At 37.9% G+C, this 20,135-nt stretch overlaps 1 protein-coding gene across 1 annotated transcript in view; it reads left to right on the plus strand.

The window, feature by feature from the left end:
- The window catches only part of GADL1 (glutamate decarboxylase like 1), a 166,168-nt gene that overhangs the window by 36,317 nt on the left and 109,716 nt on the right, over positions 1-20,135 (plus strand). The window contains exons 5-9 of the mRNA XM_077130402.1: positions 3,260-3,366; positions 4,160-4,275; positions 9,919-9,998; positions 10,119-10,173; positions 15,383-15,499. Of these exons, the coding sequence (XP_076986517.1) occupies positions 3,260-3,366; positions 4,160-4,275; positions 9,919-9,998; positions 10,119-10,173; positions 15,383-15,499 (475 nt within the window). The remainder of the gene's footprint in view (positions 1-3,259; positions 3,367-4,159; positions 4,276-9,918; positions 9,999-10,118; positions 10,174-15,382; positions 15,500-20,135) is intronic.

A 20,135-nucleotide genomic window follows, 5' to 3' on the forward strand; every position in this document is an offset into this window, starting at 1 on the left:
AGAGATACACCTTGAATAAAAACAAACCTTGATTCTGCCCCCATGGAGCATAAAGCCTGATGAGAGAAAAGAAAAATGCTAATAGAAATGAGCACAAAAAGAAATGTAAAATTCAAACTCTGATATTAAGTAGAGGCACACCATCCCATAGATATAAATGGGACAAGTTTTCCTACTTGGAGCCATGGCTTCTCTGAGGAAATGATAGCTGAGGACTGAAGGATGAGTAGAATTAACTAGGTGAAAAGGTAAGGGATGAGTGCCAAGCTGAGGGAATAGCAAGTATAATGGCCCTGTGGCAGGAGAAAGCATGGCATACTCTATTAACTGAAAGGCCAGTGAAAGTGTAGCTGAGAGAGCTAGAGGGAATATAATGGAGGGTAAGCTAGAGAAATAGATAGGAGTGGGATACACAGGGCCCAGTAGACTATGTTTATGAGTTATTCAAAGTACAATGAAAAGCCATTGAAGGGTTCTAAGTCATTGGGTGCCATTTGGAACAGATTAGGGGGACATTGCCTTTGTTGGGTAGGAGATGATTGTAGCTTGGACTAGGACAGAAGTAGTGAGAATGGAGGAAAAATGTGTTTTGAAGATAAAACAAAAAGGACTGAATGATGTGTTAGACTTTGGAAATGAGGATGAAGGAGAGTTTTCTGGGTAGTTGGCTTTCATAACTGGATAGATGGTCATGCCAGTCATTGAAATAAGAAGCTCTGGGAGAGGGGTTATTTTTTAAGTGTGTGATAGAAGAGGAAAGATCAAGAATTCAATTTCCAATTGTAGGATTTTTTAGTTGGCAGTGACTTTCAGATACCCAAGAGGATATATCAACAAAAATATATCTAGACACTTCGGCCTAGAATTCTGATATCTATGTAGAAGGTATAAATTTAGGAGTTTTGAGAAATAGATGGTAATTGAAATAGTAGGCATCGATGAGATCCCTTAGGTCAGTGATTCTCAGCTCTGACTGCTCATTAGAATCAACTTGGGATCTTTCAAACATTGTTGATCCTGGGCCCCGATCCAGATGGATTAAATCTGAATTTCTGTGATTAAGTCCGTTGACTACTTACAAAGCTTACCAAGAAATTTTAATGAACAGCCACAATGGGCAACCACTTCCTGAGAACAGAGTATAGAATAAGGAGAGAAGAGGACCTAGGATTGAACCTAGGGGGATCTAGCATTTAATGCTTAGGAGAAGGGACACCATCTACAATGGAACCAGAGAAGGAGGAAAATCAAGAGGGTAGATGTGGAAGACACGGAACACAGTGTGTCTAGAAGAAGAAAGGGATCAATAACATCGTGTGTTTTTGAGTGTTCAGCCAAGGTGAAGACTGAAAAATGTCCTTTGGATTAGTGTCATGGAGGTCATTGGTAACTTTAGGTACAGAAGGTTTGATGATATGGTGAGAATTATTCACCAAGTTACAATGGGTAGAGGAGTAAGTGGTAGGTAAATCAGAAGAGACAGTAAGATTACATTCCAGTATGTCTAAGTTTTCTAATTCCTTATTTGAGTTCTTTCATCTGAAATATTTAGATAGTACTTTATGATAAATGATAATAATAAATAAATCTCTCTACTTTACAAATTACTTTTATTTGAGAAGTTGTCTGAATCACATTTTGTTTATGCTTAAAATCCTTTTGGAACCCAGGCATTGGCACGTATTGTTATTGCCATTTTATTCCTCAAGTGACAGACAGAAAGAAAATGATTAACTGTGGAGACTTGTGTCCAGATAGGTACTACATGGTGCTAAACTGAAATGTGGCCAAAACACACAAACATTTTATGTTGCCCTCTCCTCCATCTACAAACCTATTTCCAGGTTTACAGTGGAGACATTTTTCAAAAAGGAGAACAATACTAACTTTTATTCTTACAAAAAAGTGAAGGATTATTTCATTTATATTTTTAGGTATATATTAACATATATACATTTTCATACTGTTGGTATTTGTGACTTGGCTTCATAACGTGGTTGAAAACAGGACCTAAATCATTTTGAAATGACATGTCCAATAGAGTGCTTGACATATAGTACATGCTCAGTATTTTTTGTTTCTTTCCAAAAGCTTTCTTTTCCACATGTTAAAATAATTGCATTAAATTCTGCCACTGTAAATCTAAATGTGTCTGCTTAACTCACATATTGAGCGTACACATTTACTCAAATACAATGTAAAGTAATTATCTAATTGAGAAGGAAATTTTTGGTATTTAGTCTCCCTGAAGTTATCTGGAGGGAGAAGAAACTCAAACATTATATAGCTTCATAACTATCACAGGCTGGGTTTCCTGGGAAGCAGTCTCCTACATGCAGTTTAGTGAGCAGGATTTTTGCTAAATAGTACTCCTGAGATCAACACAGGTAGATAGGAGCCTGAGGAAGCAGGATCGCAAATAGGTAGGAGTGAAGCTGCCATGCAGACTGAATAACAATGCCGGCCGACCCCATGGAGACTCTGCGGCTAGAATAGCCCTTCAGAGTGGGCCAAGTTCATCCCAAATGGCAGGTCTTATACTTCCACTTTTGTCTTCCATCGAGTGTGGACCACCACTAGAAGGGGTGTGTCCTCAGGAAAGGTGACTCCCTATGGATGAGGCAATCCCTAAATGGGTTAACTTGGCAATAACATTCCAGTCCCTGGAGAAATGAATCCTTCATTGACAGGGCATTTGGGTGCTGCCTTTGTTGCAAAATCAGTCACATATAAAGAGATGCCCCCACAGATTTTTCCCATTTGTGTAATCACAGGCAATGTGACAGAAGCCCTTGGTCAGGACAGGTAGTCTCCAGGTAGAATATTGAGAACTGACTGTTAACGTACTCATGGTAATACCCTGATAACAGCTGGTTTCCATGACAATGACTTTTCTTTAACCGGCATCCAAAGCACGTGTTAGAAAGTGCTAAATTAGAAATGGCTAATGCCCTGGCTAATAGAAAGAAGCCAGATGCACCAACTTTATCTCTCCCAATGGAATTAAAGATTCCCTTCAAAAAAGTCTGAGAAAGTAGTGTACATATCCCTAAGGTCAACAGCTACTGGAATTTACCTAACCATGACTAGCATTGTCACTGATGCATGTGTCTCTATTTCCAGTGGATATATTTCCAAAGATTCTACATACACTATGACAGCAACTTGGTTTGATAAAACTCTCTATGCATTTCTTGGGACACCAGAGGGATGATTTGGTTCTAGTCATAGAACTGAAGTATTTTTTATATCTACCTAGTTATACGTATGAGGTGTCCCCAGTGTTTCTGTTGGTGGAAGAAGTGGTCCTGAAGAAAATGATCGAATTTATTGGCTGGAAAGAAGGGGATGGAATATTTAATCCAGGTAAGTACAATTAGTTATTGCCATCATCCTTCTATTATGAACATATATAAAACTAAATAACTCATGTCCTAAATGAGGAATAAAAACTCCTTTCAGATTTATATATTACAAAAAGTTTGGATATTAATAATAGTATTTGGTGAGAACATAGCTTGTGTCTTTCTAGAGAGTGATAATATTTTGAATAAATGCTATTTATTTGGGTAACTGGTCACACAAATGAAATTCCTACAATTTAATTTTTGTATTGAACACAAAGAAGTTTATCTGATGTTGGGAGTTTGGAAGTGCTACAGTTTCCTCAAGTTTTAAAATCCATTTAATTTGAAAAAGTTTTTGTGTCACGTTTTGTTTATTCATACAATATGCAGTTTTTGGAACCAGGAATGAGTCTATGTAGTTGCTTCCATTTTATTGATCAAATGACAGACAGAGAATTATTAACTATGGAGATTTGGGTCCAAATAAGTCTCCAGACCCTAAATCCAGAGCTCATAGATCGAAACTTTTAGTTTGGAAAAACCCTGGAATGATAATGAATCAAAATCTCTCTCTTTGCTGAGACTGGAAATTGCGGGGATTGGAAATCAGAAAGTGTGTAAGTGAAATATTCAGAGTATCGGGGCAATGGGGGGGTGGGGGTAAGTGGGGAGGGTAGTGGTCCCGAGAAATTTCACAGGGATTTGTTGTTAGACAAGAGCAGCCATGGCCATTCTTGCTTTAGATCGTATTTAGTAATCAGGGAGCTGTAATTTTATGTGGTAAATATGCCATTTTACTTTTGTTTTTGCAGGTGGTTCAGTGTCCAATATGTATGCAATGAATTTAGCTAGATACAAATATTGTCCTGATGTTAAGGAGAAGGGACTGTCTGGATTGCCAAGATTTGTCCTTTTCACATCTGCAGAGGTAAAAAAAAAAATATTCTTGATATAAGCTATAGATTTGTCTGAGAATGCATCATTTAAATGACTTGTCTGTTTGGGAACTCCTCATGTGATTTTATCCTATCTTTGTGTAACCAGTATCAAAATATAATGTATTATTTATTCCAAAGGGAATGGGATTAATTTTGTAACCTCCAGCCACCCGATTTTGTACATCACCTTTATTTAAAATGTTATAGCCTGTAACATTTTTCTTTGGAAAAAGAGCCTATTTAATTTTAAAGTGCTATTTCTTTCTGTGAATCTCTTCTTTGAGTGTATTTATTAGAGTTTAGATGATTGCTACTGATTTAGGCCATGTCTTCTCACATTCCTTGTAAAATTGATTGCTTTGAGTGGCTAATATAATCCTTTGTATCTTCCTTTTTAAGGTAGAAAGGAGAGATCCAATAACAATGAATATCACGCACACACACACAATACATACACAATTGGATGTTGCCACAGTTCCCTTATCTTTTATTTTACTATTACTTCTTCTAAGTAGAAAGTCAGCTTGTGGTTAAGTGCATTGGCTTTGAGCTTGGCTGCCTGGATTCAGTTTCTGTCTCCATCACTCACTGAGTGATCTTGGATAAATTCATTAACTTCTCTGTTTCTCAGTTTCCTAATCTGTAAAAATGAGTATATCAGTTACCTCTTGTCATTTAACAATTTGTCCCCAAACCCAGTAGCATAGAACTGCAATGGTTCTGCTGCTCAAGGCTGGGCTCCCTCAGTGTCTGGGGGTGGCTGGTTGATAGCCTATCTAGGATTAGCTCAACTGGGATGACAGCAACAATTCCCCTCTGCTCCATATGCCTCTCATCCTCCCACAGGTTAGCCCAAGTATACTCTCATGGCAATGGTAGAGGTAAAAAAGCATGGAAATATACATGGACCTTTGGGTCCTAGGTTCATAACTGGCACATTGTCACTTTTGCCTCATTTTCTTGGCCTAGTAAGTCAAATCTATGAATCTAGATCCAAGATGTGGGAAAATAAACCGCACCTCTTGAGAAGATTTCTTCAGAGTCCCCTAGAATAGGGCATAGATATAGGAAGCAGTGAACAATTGAGGCCATTCAAGCAATCAGTTTAGTTTAACACAGCACACTCACTAAAGCATGCTGAATATTAAAGAATTAATGCAAGTAAAATAATATATCTGGCAGTTAGTAGATAGTAAAAAATATTAGCTATTATTACTAAGGGAAGAGGGAATGATCCAGCTATAGTAAAATAGGTAGAAGGAGATGGTGAGCCATAAGTACAGTCTTGTGTGGGAGGAATTTGTTATTCCTTTCTCTGTGTTTGTGTGATTCCAGCGGGTGCTTCTTTCCATCCCTCCATTGCTTCTTTCCCAGAACCTTGTAGGAGGAGTTTACTGTCTGCCATAATTTTAGGTGTCTGTCAAATACATGAAGTGGGCAAAATCTATTAGTTTTCTGCCACGTTTGGCTAGACTTTCCATATCTGTAATTTTCTTTCAAGACCCCAAGTTACCTTTTATTGCAAAAGGATTAATTATGCTTTAAGAGGTCAGTAACAGAAGAAAACCTGGCCACCCTCATGTTTTCCTCCTGCCCTGTATGATCCTGGATTTGGTTATTCAGTGCTAGGTGCAAAATGGGCATTGAGAACTTGGAGGCACCTGGGAGGAATCATCTGATCTGAGATGATCTCAGCAACCCGAGGCCTGCCTTCATCAGACCTTCTATAGTATCAGAAGGATGTTTGCTAATATGTACAACTGGGGAAAATACTGAGTTACTGGGATTATCACAGAGTAAAGTTTCCCTCTCCAGGTTCCAACCTTGGAGAGACCCCTGCAGATGCAAAGTCTCTTCTGTGTTGGATTGCTATTTGCAAGTCTGGGAAAGCTGATTATATAGGGCTCCTGCTCTCAGCTCTGTGCTTTCACTCTTCCCCCTTTTCATTCTTTATGGTATTTAAAACATGTTGGAGTTATCTTCCGACCTAGTTACCCTGGGAAAGGGAAAGATATTCTATGGACGCCTAGAATGAAGATTATGTCTGGGAAAGATCAATAACAACAGGTGTGGCTGGTAAATTGGAAATTAAAATGAGTCAAAACCTCATGTAGTTGTGAAACCAAAACTAAGTGAACATTTTTTTTCAACCCGCCAGTGAAGTTATAGATGTAAAATGAGGTAAAATGTATCCCATGGCTAACACGCCAGCAGAAGATGAAGCTAGAACACTAAGGACTAGGTATGAATCCCTCAGAAAAATCCCATCACTTTGAGAGCACAATAGCCTTGAAGGATTTCTCCCCATCCATCCACACCCCACTTTGGAGCTAATTCCTTCCCTTGACCTTCCAAAGAGATTCAGGTCATAGTACTTGCATTATTTTAATTCATAGTTTAGTGACCACCTTTATCACCTAGTCCAACAAATCAATCCATTACTTTGTTTCAAAAAAGAATTAAAGAAGCTTATGTTTACTTAATAGTCTTAAATCTTGTGTAAGCCTTTTAGCTACACTTACCTCATTTTCTTTTTGTTGTCTTATCTTTGGCCCAGTGCTTATTTTCCTGTATTATTTTATTAGGTGGTCTTACCTTTCCAATTTTTATGCTGCTCAACCAGATTAACAGGTTAATAACTTATCACTGTTTGGTGCCATCAAATGGATGTATAAAGGTGCTTTTGTGTACTTGAGACCTGGGATGTAATTCAACTGTTTTTGGAGAGCTGGAATATCATGACAGAGATGTTTTCAAGGTAGCCTCTCCATTGCCTGTTGGAAATCCAAGAGGAGGGGACTTTGGAAAAAAAGTAATAAAGTCCTTGCCTCTGGCTTGATTAGCACTCCCTTATGAATTCCTTGGGCATGTAGAAATCCTAAGTTTGCAAAATTCCTGAACAATTCAAATTACTCTGGGAATCAGCAAAAAGTGGCCATTGTTGTGTGCCACTAAAAAGTGAGGCTAAGAAAGGAACTGCTTCTTCCAAGGTCAGTGTGCAATTAGTCTAGTTCCTCCTAGTGGTGCCAGGACTAGGGTGAGGCTAAATGAGATGTCTGGGGTGCAGGTTTCAGGGTCGTGTCTCCCTACATTTTTGTACCCTAAGGGCTTCACTCCCCTCACCCTAGTCGGGCCCTGCTGTGTAGAAGGGTTCTCATGGGTGTTCTTACGGTGACATGCAGAGCACAAGGCTAGAAGCAACCCGCCTTGATTCTGCTTCAAGAAAATGAGGGAAGTGTAGCTAAAAGGCTTACACAAGGTTTAAGACTATCAAATAAGCATAAGCTTCTTTAATTCTTTTTTGAAACAAAGTAATGGATTGATTTGTTGGACTAGATGATAAAGGTGGTCACTAAACTATGAATTAAACGAATGCAAGTACTATGACCTGAATCTCTTTGGAAGGGCAAGGAAAGGAATTAACCACAAAGTGGGGTCTGGACGGATGGGAAGAAATCCTCTTTGGGGAGTGAACCAATGGGTGCCCTTGGAGAAGTCTCCTGTAGCTTCCTTTTTTTCATTTCCTAACATGTAATATTTATAAACTCTGCCCTTCCTACTACCTGAAGCTAATTTGATCATTGAACTAGTGAGCACTAGAAGGAGTTAGAGTGTCCAGGGCACAATCTAAACTGCGGGGAAGCAGCAGTTCATTGAAGAAAACCCAAGGTCATATAAAAAATCCTTGCTGGAATGAGAAAATAAAACTTCAACTCACTGCTGTCTTCCACGTAGGCACTTGCTGTTTTATCTTTTTGGAAATGAATGCCCGCTGAGAATTTGTAATCTTTTGTAGACGAATCAAACATAGGGGGAGGTCGGGTCTTAGAATGACTGACTTTTCTTTTGCCAGCGATGGAAACAGCCACTCTTTGTCTCTAAAATGCACTCATTACTTCTGAACTCCAGCCCTCGAGATTTTTCCTTTCCTGGAAACTGCTTGGCATGCCTGAAGCATTTCTCACCTCATCCCCACCCCCTTTCAGAGCTCTTTTCCTTCTCTGATGCTTTCAGATGTTTAGACTTCAGCTTTGCAGAATTTTTAATCTGTCCTTACCCATTTGAGATTGACGTTGGGCTATATTTTCGCTGAGGTACCTAAAGATAGCTCCACTGAAGCTCTTTTATTCTGATTGCAAGTTTTTTATTTAGCAAATGCATTGGTTGGGAATATTTTGCTCTTCCTCAGAGGCAGAAAACCGTGATTTTACTTATAGGTGGTTGTCAATGGGGTAGGGTAGTATTTATCATTGTGAAATCAATAGCTGTTTGGTTGCCAGAGCACAGATCTCCAGTGAGAAATAATTCACCTTAGCTATGCCACCTTAGTTATGCCAGCCATGTTACCTCAAACCAGCACAAACTGATGTAGCAAGTTGAGAATTAATTACACTTTCATGTACATTATTACTCTTCGATATGCATATGTTCTTGTAACAACCTGAGATGAATATATCCTACAGGCATTTTGGATGTGATTTATTTCATATCTGGAAATTAATTATTTAGAATGGTTTCATTCTTCCTGATGTTGTTACATCTACATTTATTCTTATAGAGTTAAAAAAAAAAAAGAGCTCCCAATAAAACCCTTTTGACAGAAGAAGAAAAAAAATTACCACATTTGAGGGAATACATCAAGTTAAATGGGAAGGTGTGACTACTCTTTTAATATATTCATACCTACAAATTAAATTGCTAAGGTTTTTTGGGTACAATAATATCCTTTAGCACCTTCATTTTTCTGGCATGAAGAAGAATTAATTGACCACCTGTCCTTGCTAATATATAACAAGTGACATTTACAGTGTTGAATGCTAATTATTTTGCAGGTTTTTTGTAGGGGGCAATGGGAGGTGAAGGTCCAATAGTCTATAGCATATACTCTTATTTGCCAATTAGAAATAGACCCGAGCTAATTCCAGAACCATTTATTAACCTCATTCAAGCCATGGCTGAGTTAGTGTGTCCGTAATTTATTATTACTTCTGTTAAGATTTTAAACACATTCCTGTGTGTATCGTTTCTGTCTTAGATTCAATTTTAAACAAGATTGGTCAGATGTCTGGTCAGCATTCATAACCCATTATTTGCTCTAGGAAATAGTTGTATACTTGTCTGGTCGGTGATGGCAATCTTGTCATATCCTTGGAGGGTTTCCAGTCAGCAATGGACTAGATTCTAAGTTTTCACTAACACTGAGTCTTATTAATAGCACAGAGAAACTTTTCTTTTCTTGACATTGTATAGAGCAACAGCCTCTCCTGACCGAGTGTGTTCCACATGACAACTCTATGCTGAATTTTTATAACAAATCTATGAAGTAGGCATTATTGCCATGTCCATTTTATAGACTGAAAAACTGAGGTTTCAAGAGTGTGTTGTTTGCTCCACATTCCATAGTTGTAACTGGTAGAACTTGGAATTAAATCCTGGTTTTTCTGACCCCAAAGTCAATGTCCTTCACCACTGTACCACAAACAATTAAATTACTGTTTCCTTTTTCTTTTATGCAATAATGTTCTTAAGACTGGGCTCAGTCACAATCACTTATACCCAGGTAAATAATAAGCAGTGCATTTTCTGTGCTATATATTCATGTTTCTCCCTTCCCCATTGCCCCTTTAATTCAGTGCCATTACTCCATGAAGAAGGCAGCCTCCTTTCTTGGAATTGGTACCGAAAATGTTTGCTTTGTGGAAACAGATGGAAGGTAATGGGGACAGGATCTGGAAATCTTGTGGGTGGAGGGTGAAATCTAGACCCTCTACAAAGTGGTAGTATTGTCTATTAACTACTAAACATAACTGAAAGTCTCTCCTGTGTCCTTTAGAGGTAAAATGATACCTGAGGAACTGGAGAAGCAAGTCTGGCAAGCCAGAAAAGAGGTGAGCCGGGAGAAAGAGAGAAGGAGAGAAAATGTGGGCATGTGTCTGGATGTGAGAGAGAGGAAGAGAATGACAGGGGGAGAATGCAAGCAGCCAGCCCATATCTGTGTGTGGGAGAGAGAAGAGAGCATGCTGCAGTTAAAATAGGGAAACTCATTCACAGATGTTCTGTTTCTAGGTGCTTGGCTCTCTATGTTCTGTGGAGTTTCTGGGGTGTTCTCATTCCCAGGTGGCCCGAGTCTATTAAAACACTGACCTCATGGTATTCAGGATTCTTGCCTAGAATTAGCCTTAAGGAAGAACCCAACTTTTGCAGCAGGTCCCATCATCTCCTTTTCTACATAACTCCTGACTCTGAAAACTCTGCAGGCCAAACCAGTTGTCTCTGGGTTGCATCCAGAACAATCTCTGATTTCTTGATCCCAATGTAAAGCCTCCCAATGTAAAGCCTCCCAATGTAAAGCCCTTATATTGCCATCACCCCATGTTGGGTCTGGGTGCAGAATTTCAGCTCTGGCAGAATGTCCTCACTTCCTTAGCTGCCAGAAAGTATGAAATCTGACATGTGCATTGCTTGGGAGGGAAAGTGCAGCCCTGGTCACCTTCTATGCACCAGCTAGAGCTGGCCTGGCATTGGCTTTTTAGGTGGCTCATTCCCTAGGCGCAGCTGTTTTGCTTCTTGGTGAGCACACCTGAGACCAAAAGCCTGCCATTTTCAATGCACCTACAACACAGCTTTCTTTCCATCCACCTCCTGCCCCCTTGCATTGCTAATGGAACTTCAGACCATTCTCCCACAACTTTCTAATAGGTAGCAACAAAGTCAGGCATGCCTATTGAAAAATGAAAAGCCCAGCTGCTGAGCCTTCATGTAAGTATGTCTATGATCGTAAGATTTCATACTCTAGGGAAGATGGATTCTTTCGTTTTCTTAAGTTTTAGTATTATATTTCTGCTGCTACACTCTTTATTTTTTCAATTTTTATCAAAAAATTGTCTTGTCTTTTGGGCATGCTAGATCACTCATTTAAAATTCCATACTTAAAAAGTTCTCTTAATCAAATGTTAAAATAAATTGAGTAGAGGGAAATACTAGTGGTCAATGAGAGGGTCGGGAAAGAGTATGGTATGCATGAGTTTTTTCTTTTTTTCTTTTTTTTTCTTTTGCTGGAATGATGTTTATGTTCTGAGAAATGATCATGGTGATGAATATACGACTATGTGAGGATGATATTGTCAGCCAGTGATTATACACCAAACATGGAATGTTCATACATTAAGAATGTTCACATTGTATGCTGATTGATTTTATTAATACAATTTTTTTAAAAAAGTTCTGTTACTATTACATATGTGTTGGTTTCAGGTATGTGTCCTTACATGTACATTTATAGCATTTTTTTTTTTTGGCAAGGAAAAAACTTGAATTTAATCAAGCCTCTAGATCTATTTAATTTATTAGAAACATGGAAGTTAGAGACAAAGGTTAAATGACACTGTAAGAAATAGATCAAACCCAGAATTCTACTGCACAGACAATGCATTATATTCTTTTTGTTTTGTTTTTAAAAACACACCAATAACAAGTGGATTGGATAGTTCTCTGATGGTACAGACTATCAAAATTTCTTTGAATTTTGGATAAATTCTGCATTACAACCTGTAAGACATTTATTCAGGGATGAACTACAGATACTGTTTTCTAGTTTTAGTTTCATCTTTTTCTACAGATGTTTCTATAAGAAAGAGTTTTCATGAGGTCATCCGTGCTTGTTGTTGGAAAATGTTGGTTATGTTTTTTGTGTAGTTCGCATGATTTCCTCCCTCCTTTTTTCCTTCCTTTGCTTCCTCCTTCTTTCTCCCTTCTTGTCTTTCTTTCTGTCTTTCCTTTTAGACCTTTTTTATTATGAAAAATTTCAAAGGTAAGCAAAACTAAAGAGTAATATAATGACACCCCATACACCCATCATATAGCTCCAACATTCATTAACTCTTATACAATCCTGTTTCATCTATACCTCCCCAAAATGGTATCCTTTGATATGTAAGTAGTTCAGAATATCTTTAAAAGAAAAGACCATCTTTAAAAAAAGCAGTACCATGTTATATTTAACCAAATAACAATATATTTAACCAAATAATAATAAATAATAATTTCTTAATATTATCAAATAACCAGTCTGATTTAAAATTTCTCCTATTTCCTTTTTTTTTTAAATAATGCTTATTTGAATCAGAATTCAAACAATTTGAATTTGGTTGGCACATAAAATAAATCTTTGCTAATCTATAGCTTCCCTTCCTTCCTTTTTTTTTCTTCTCTTCCTGCAATTGATTTGTTGCGGAAACCAGTCCTGTAGAATTTTCCACATTATGGATTTTGTTATATCCAGAATTTGAGAATCAAAATGCTTTATTCCCCAATTCTCCTCTTCTGTTTCTATATTTCTGGTAATTTGGCAGTTAGACATTTAGGCTTCATGAAATTCAGGTTGGGCATTGGATTTTCTACCAAGAATACTTCTTGGGCAGTATTTTGTCCTTCCATCAGGAGACAGCCCATGTCTTTTTTTGTGATTTGATTGATGGGTCCGTGTGTCCTTGGCCTGATCTATCCATTATAAAGCTCTCCATCAGCCTCTCATCACATGGATTTTGCTTGGTCATTGTCTAGAACCCTTATGTCATTAGGGGATGTTCTAATTCACTCTCTTATTCCTCCTTCATTAATTGGCTGGCATGATATTGTAAAGGAAAACATACCCTCATCCCTATTTTTGTTCCTTAAGAAAATGGTTTGCACGAAAGGCAAGATAAATACTTGATTCTTTCCCCTTCTTTGCCAGTTTTCAGAATAGTGAACTGGTTGTCTAGCATCCTTCGAAGATAGCTGAAACTTATTTTTGTTTAGTATCATTATGACCTCATGTCTCTAGCATTCCTCTGCAGTCATTATTTTCGTTGTTCAAGTTGTTGTTTGTTTGACAAAGAAAGTACATGAGACTGACATAATCCTGAAGTTGAGAAATTGAAAATAGAAGTTTTTAATAAGTAAAAATTGCTCGAGGCATATTTAAAAATAGGACAATGGGGTTAGAGTTGGTTTGTCTTCTCAGTTTTCTTTCAAGTCATTAAAACTTGAGACTGAATTCACCAAGGACAAACCTTGCATCCATTCTTAGATCGTAATACATGATGACTAGTTTATTTATTTATCTATTTTTTGGTACCTTCAGGCCTAGTTGTTTTGTTTCAAGCACTCAGCTTGCGTTGTTTCAGATATAGGGAATGGTATATCAACATTTTTCCTGCTGGGATTCATTTCCCTGGCCAATCACAACCCATTGAAAAACTATTGAGCAGTGACCCCTACTTGGTGCCATAACTAAAGGTGGTAAAAAAAAAAAAACATGGAGGCAGCAGAGATTTTGAGATGCTTATATAAAGATAAAACTGTATAAAGTAATCCCTGAATATCTGGAGATATTTGTGTGTGTGTGCTAGAGATGACAAACTTTTTTAGGGAATACAGCTTGCTGGCAATCAATATTGTTCCCACTGAATTTTTCTCACTAACAACATGAGATCTGGGGGAACAAATCTGGAAAGTTAAATCCAGATTTCAAAGTTTAATTTCTGGGCCTGATATTTATAAATAAGCTTGTGAGCAAGGTGAGGAAAACTCATTAGTAGGCTGTAATAGCTTGTGTAGGTATTTTCTCACCACTGTCACAATGTTATATAATTTAAGGTGGTGAAACCCATCCATGAAAGACACCTTAAAGGGTTTCAGTAAATTACTTCTCCTGTTGTTTTGAATGACTGATGTAAATCTGTATCATTTCATTTAGGTCACTGGGCATGGTAAAGAAATAAGATGTTGGTAGGGAAGAATTTCCAAAGTCTGTGGTTTCCCAGGTGCTCTAAGAGCTGTAGCTGGACTGGATTCCATGGGTCACAACTCTCTCCCATGACGGCAAATGGATTCATGATGTACCATTCACCTGATTCCGATGTGTCTCCCTTTAGAGAGTATCCAGCTCTGCCCCACTCTCTATCGAGAAATCACATCTTTCTGTCAAAAGTCAGCTAAATTGAAATGAGTCTGGTTCAAATGCAACAACCCCTGATATTAAAAGTACATAAAAACATATTGCAGTCTCAACTGCATTTCAAATAATACCGAGAGAAGAAAATGGCTCCATCCTTAATGAAGGTAAAGTGACTTTTAGGTGGTGTTTTTGTCACTTATTCCTCGGGTGCTCTAGAATTTTAGAATTCTAATTGCTTTCTTCAATCCCGCCTTTATCTGTAAGTTTTCCCTCCAAGGCATCACTGAGGGCAGACAGGGATCCATCCATTTGGAGACAGCCTCATATACTCTTCCTCCAAATGGTTGGAGTAAAGTACCTTACTGGGGCCAAGTGCCTCGCTAGTTTGGCTGTGATTGTTATTCACACCTATGTGTGCTCCCACATGCCTCCTGTTCTCCCCTACTTCCCACTGGCACCTGCTCATCTCTAACAGACGCAGCCATCAGCTGTGCAGGGAGGAATAATTGTGGTGGGAGTGATGCAGGCTGTCTTTTCCAGCACATTCCAATGGATCTCTCTAAACACCCATTTAGGAGAGGATTTCCCAGTGAGATTACCTTACTCCCTATAATGCTAAATTTGTACTTGAGAGCATTCTTTGTTTTATAATGACACTTACTTTGCAAGAAAACAAGCCAGGTCAACATAGTTTATCCCTGAAGCTGGCTGTTTGTCTTCCAATTGTGTCCCTTTTCGTTTTGAAGAAGGACCACAGTGCTGGCATTAGGGAGCTGCCACTGTATTTCCCCAGAAATGAATCAGGAACCAAGTAGAATGTCAGTTTGCCATTGTGGTTGAGGTTGTTCTTGTTCTATATGGAACCGCTATGGAACAGAATTTACCGAGGAAAGAAAATGAGAGTGAAAGTAGTGAGGATGTATATTGAGTTGAGACAAAGGACTACTCATTGTCATGATTTTTCTGCTTCCTTAACCTGCTTCTAGTGTCAAGAAGATACATGGTGAAATTTTAAAATTCCCAGTGAATTAATGATAATTTCCAAAGAAACCAATTAAATATCTGGATAGAGAGCTATTTGCCTTTACCCACCATTCCACAGGACAAACTTAGTGGTGATGATTATAATTGTCTCTGTGTGTGGCTTCTTCTTACAGGGGGCAGCACCCTTTCTTGTCTGTGCCACCTCTGGGACAACTGTGTTGGGAGCCTTTGATCCTCTGGATGAAATAGCTGACATCTGTGAAAGACACAACCTGTGGCTTCATGTAGATGTAAGTTCATATATTTAACTTTATAGTTTTTCTTCATCATTGGTAGACTTATCAGACACAAGTTATGAGATCCCCAGCTATTTTTACTTATGCATGCATTTCTAATTTGGGGAAATAAGAGTGTTATTAACTGTAAAGTACACAGAAGAAGATGCCAAGATGATGTAAATCTCCTTTTCGCATTCTGAATTCCATTTTATTTCCTCCTCTCCCAAGAACTGTCTTCTTTGGTTCCTCAAAACTACTGTCACTGAGGCAGCACAGTGTAAGGGACACTTTTGGGACTACAAAGTAAGGAGATTTTAGGATTCTGATTTCCCTCTTCATCACTGTAACCTCAGCTCTTTGGGCTTCAGTTTCCTCATATGTAAACAGATGTGGTCTAAGTCTCTACCTGCTCTAAAATTACATGATTCCAGTCAGCTGGAAAATGCAAGAAAAGCTGCATTACAAAATTCCCTGCTATAATCAAAGTAAGTTCATCTGGATCTATCAGAGTTAATTATTTGAGAGGGATTCTTCATAATTTTCTTAGCAAAGAATTGGCTTTATTCCTAATTCATTTTCTGAATTCGGAGGTTGTTCATAATCAGTTTTCCCTTAACTAAAGGTAATTCTTAAAATTCTACTTATCAAAAGTAAAAACTTGAATTCAGCAAGTTCTGAAAGCTTGTTGAGCTTTCTGGTGATCTTATTTTGCGTGGGAAACCAGGATTTTATTTGTTGGATTGTATGCAGGAGAAGTTAGGAGCTTGCCTCTAAGTCAGTTACTGGTTTAGAACCTCCTTCTCAAAAGAAGAAAGGACAATATTTTGACTTGCTGAGTTGAGGTAACTAATCATTTGGGGGCTAAGACTATATATAACATCATAGTTTGGATGCCTTCATGTTTTCAAAGCAGAGTGGATATGCTATGATATGGAGAGAATTTTTCAGTAGCTCATGACTTTCATTAAAAGTGTGCTAGCATTTGGCAAAAGCAACACTAATAGAAAGCTTGCTAGAGTTAAAAGCTCCATTAACATGCCAATGGCAGTACTTCAGGTAGATTATTTGTAATTTCTTAAATGGAACTGCAGTATTTATATCTGTTCATTTCGACTTATATCTTATTGATTTTTATAGATTTGGAAGCATAACAATACATTATGTCCTAAAAGATAATATGAAATGAATACTTTTGTAACTTTGGAAATAAGGGGAAAAAAATCAACTACATCAGCTGTTATACTTACATATTCTATTCTCATAAAAGAAGCATTAAATATGGATTATATCATTTATCTAAAGCAGAGTAACTACAGCAATATCTAAATTGGGAATGATATTAAGAGATTTATGGGACTTAGACAGAAATGCAATTTATAAATATGAATGAAAAGTTCTCTAAGATGTCTAAAAAATAAAAGTTGAGTCCTTGAAATAAACACTTTTAAAGGAAATATTTATGCCCCACCAAATTATGCTACTTGCACATAGTAGGTATCTAATAAATGCCTGTAGTGTTACATTAAGTTTAACAACACCTATCAGAGCTATTAAAAAAATGAGTAAGCTCTAACGTGGAGACAATGTTCACTCATATTTCAGGTATCTAATCTGTCGATAAAATGTATATAGGAGCGTATAATTTATCTTGAAGGGAGTTTATAGAGTATCCCATGCATAGATTTTTAATTAAAACAATGAACAGAATTGCAGTAATTGCTCTGATATGTTGAAAAAGAATTGAAGGTTATTTTAAAGATCCTTAAAAATATTAAAAAGTGGTTTATTGTATCTCTTTTTAAAAATGTAATTATGTTTCCTTGTTTTGCTGAGTCTTCTATAAAACCAAGTCGATGTGCTTATGTACATACTTGTATTTTATTAATTTTAAGATGACCCCTCATCCTTTTTAAAATTTTTAACATCTCAGAAATTATATTGATATCTTTTTACCTTTCTTAGTGGCACATAAAAAATGGTGACCCTTATATTTGATGGCATCTTAAATTTGATTTATTATAATGAAATTTTAAATGATAAAACAAGATAACTTTGATTTTTTTTTATCATTTTTTGCCTCCAGTCCCATTCTCCCTCCTTGAGAGTGAATTTTCCCCCAGCCTCGGGCTCTGAGTAGGATGGCGTCACTGGTGTAGTTCTTTTATAACACAGAGGTTATGCAGCTGCAGAGCCTCCCACTTCCAGCTCAGCTTCCTAAACTCACTTTCTACTCTTCATCTCAAGCCCCAAGAGAGATAATACGAATCGTGTTTAAAATCACCGGCTTTTAGAGGCCACCAGCTCTACATCCCACAACTGATTCCACCTCACTTTCAGGATTAGTTTTATTATTAATGTATTGACTAATTAACTGAAGGGAAAACATGTGTGAAGTGGTATTCCACAGTGCCTGGCATATAGTAATAGCTCAATAAATGATAATTCTCCCTGAGTTAGAAATCAAGTTCCTTCACCCTGTAGTTGATTGGGTTAATGTTTTAAGTTTTTAGGAATTTAGAAAGCAAAGCAAGTACAAGTGGGGCATTGATACAAGGGGATGGGGTGCTTTTCTCTCTTTTGGTTCTTTTGAGGAGTATGGTTGCAGATGAGCTCTGCCCAACTCTGCTAAGCCATTCTATAATATGTGAACTAATGCCTTGAAAGAGTTCATGTGATTTTGAAACTTCAGTTCAGCTCATTAGGCATCAGGAATTTCTTTTTTTTTTATATTTTTTTAAGAGGAAGAGGAGCAGAGGATAGTGCAGGAGACAGGACAGAGTTCAAGCATGGTGAGACAGGCAGAAAGGGGGAGAGTAAATGGGTGTGACTGAGTTTTACCAATTCTTCCCCTAGACGTCACTGGTAGGCTCTCAGTGAGATTGGGAGATTAAAGAATTGAGAAAAGTAGTCAATTTAGTATTTAAGATGTGTAATGGGAGTAAAAGAGTCTAATATGTTAGTTATTTAAAGTTTACATATTATAAAATAAAACCCAAAATCCAGATCTTGGGTTCTTCATCAGTAGGCCTTGATAAAAATTTCCCGAATGCCGAAGGCTTTGCAGCCCAGCCATAGTCACACATGGTGAATCCCAGTGGGGAGAAGAGCGCAGCAGGAAGGGGATTTGACTGACAACCCAAGTCATCAATCCTCTGTCAGAACCTTTGGGATTTACACACACATCATCCTTGAGATGCATTGAGCTCACAAGCTTTGGTGGAGCCGATGAAACTGTAAGAGTCTCCATGGAATCATGGAAGCCAGGCTGGACCCAAGATGAGGCAAGTGAGGTAGCATTCAACATTGCAGGAGGCACTCACTCTCAGGTTGTGCAAAGGCAAAGCAGGGACTTGCACAACTACGAGGAGGAGCACCTCCTTAAGTTCTACATCCTAGATGTACATCCTTCGTCTCACACAAGTTCCAGTCTTCATGACAGAATTGTTTGAAAATGGGATGTAAGGCCACAATGTGGTTTGTACTGTACATTCTCTTTATTTTGAATGAGTGGGCCCGGCTTTTATGAAGAGGTCTCATTTTCTTCATCTTTCATATCCACAGTGTGCGTAATCTTGGCACTTCTTCCAACGTAATTTGGGGGTGTCCATCATATCTTTTTACCTTCTCTAGTCAAAGAGGGCTCTGTCTATATCCTAGGTAGCCCCTGGCCTCATCTCCCGCTTCCAGCATTTCCATCTCCCCTTACATTTCTGTGCTCCAGTCCACCATTGGCCAAATGATGACATTTCCTGCATCATGATATTATCATGAATGGACTTTAGATCCCAGGTCTGTTTCTTATTACCTGTGAGGCCTTTGCCAATTTACCTACCACCTTTGGATCTTAGTTTATCTGTCAAGTATCTGTTAGATACTCTGAGGTTTAAATAACCTTGCAGAGCATTCAACATTGCCCAAACTAGTCCCCTCCTACTCCTCTCACTGCAGTTACTCTTTAGGGGTCTACAAATTAAAACTTAGAAGTCAGCTTAATTTCAAGGACTGAACTGACTTTCATATTCCCTGTATTGATTCTTTCTTTCCCTTACTCCAGACCTATTGACTTTGGGATTTCCTTTAATCTCATTTTCAGCTCCTTTCTCCCTAAAAAATTTACCTTTTGCATGGATAAGTTCCTTAAGTCTCAATTTTCCTCTCTCCCACTCTCACAGTTTTGGTTTGCAAATATTTCTGAAAACCATCTGGCTTTTTTACATTTTTATTGACGTGATCCATTTTCACCTACCCCATCTAGTTGGCTATGACTTCCTTTACTCTTCTCTGTCCACCTTGCCAAGCATGTGCCTCATTACTTGGATAGAATGCCAGCTCAGAGTCCATGGCTCATCCTCAGCATTTGTACAATTTGTATGGTAAAGGACATCAGCACTGTGAAGTGCTGTCTGTCTCAGATTCTAAACTTCAAGAAGGTATGAACTGTACCTTTTGTAAACTCATTTTCAACCACACCCAGCTCAAGTGGTTAATACATGAATATTTTTATGGTATGTGAATTTAAATTGTAAATTTAAATTTACAGGAGCCCATCTATTGTGATGAGATTCTGGTTCCCTGTGTAGAGCCAGTGATCAGCTTCCTGGAATACAAACTGGTTAACATTACTTAACGCAAAGTACCAAATAAGAGA

Source organism: Tamandua tetradactyla, chromosome 15, assembly GCF_023851605.1.
Source record: "Tamandua tetradactyla isolate mTamTet1 chromosome 15, mTamTet1.pri, whole genome shotgun sequence".
NCBI classification, from domain to species: domain Eukaryota; kingdom Metazoa; phylum Chordata; class Mammalia; order Pilosa; family Myrmecophagidae; genus Tamandua; species Tamandua tetradactyla.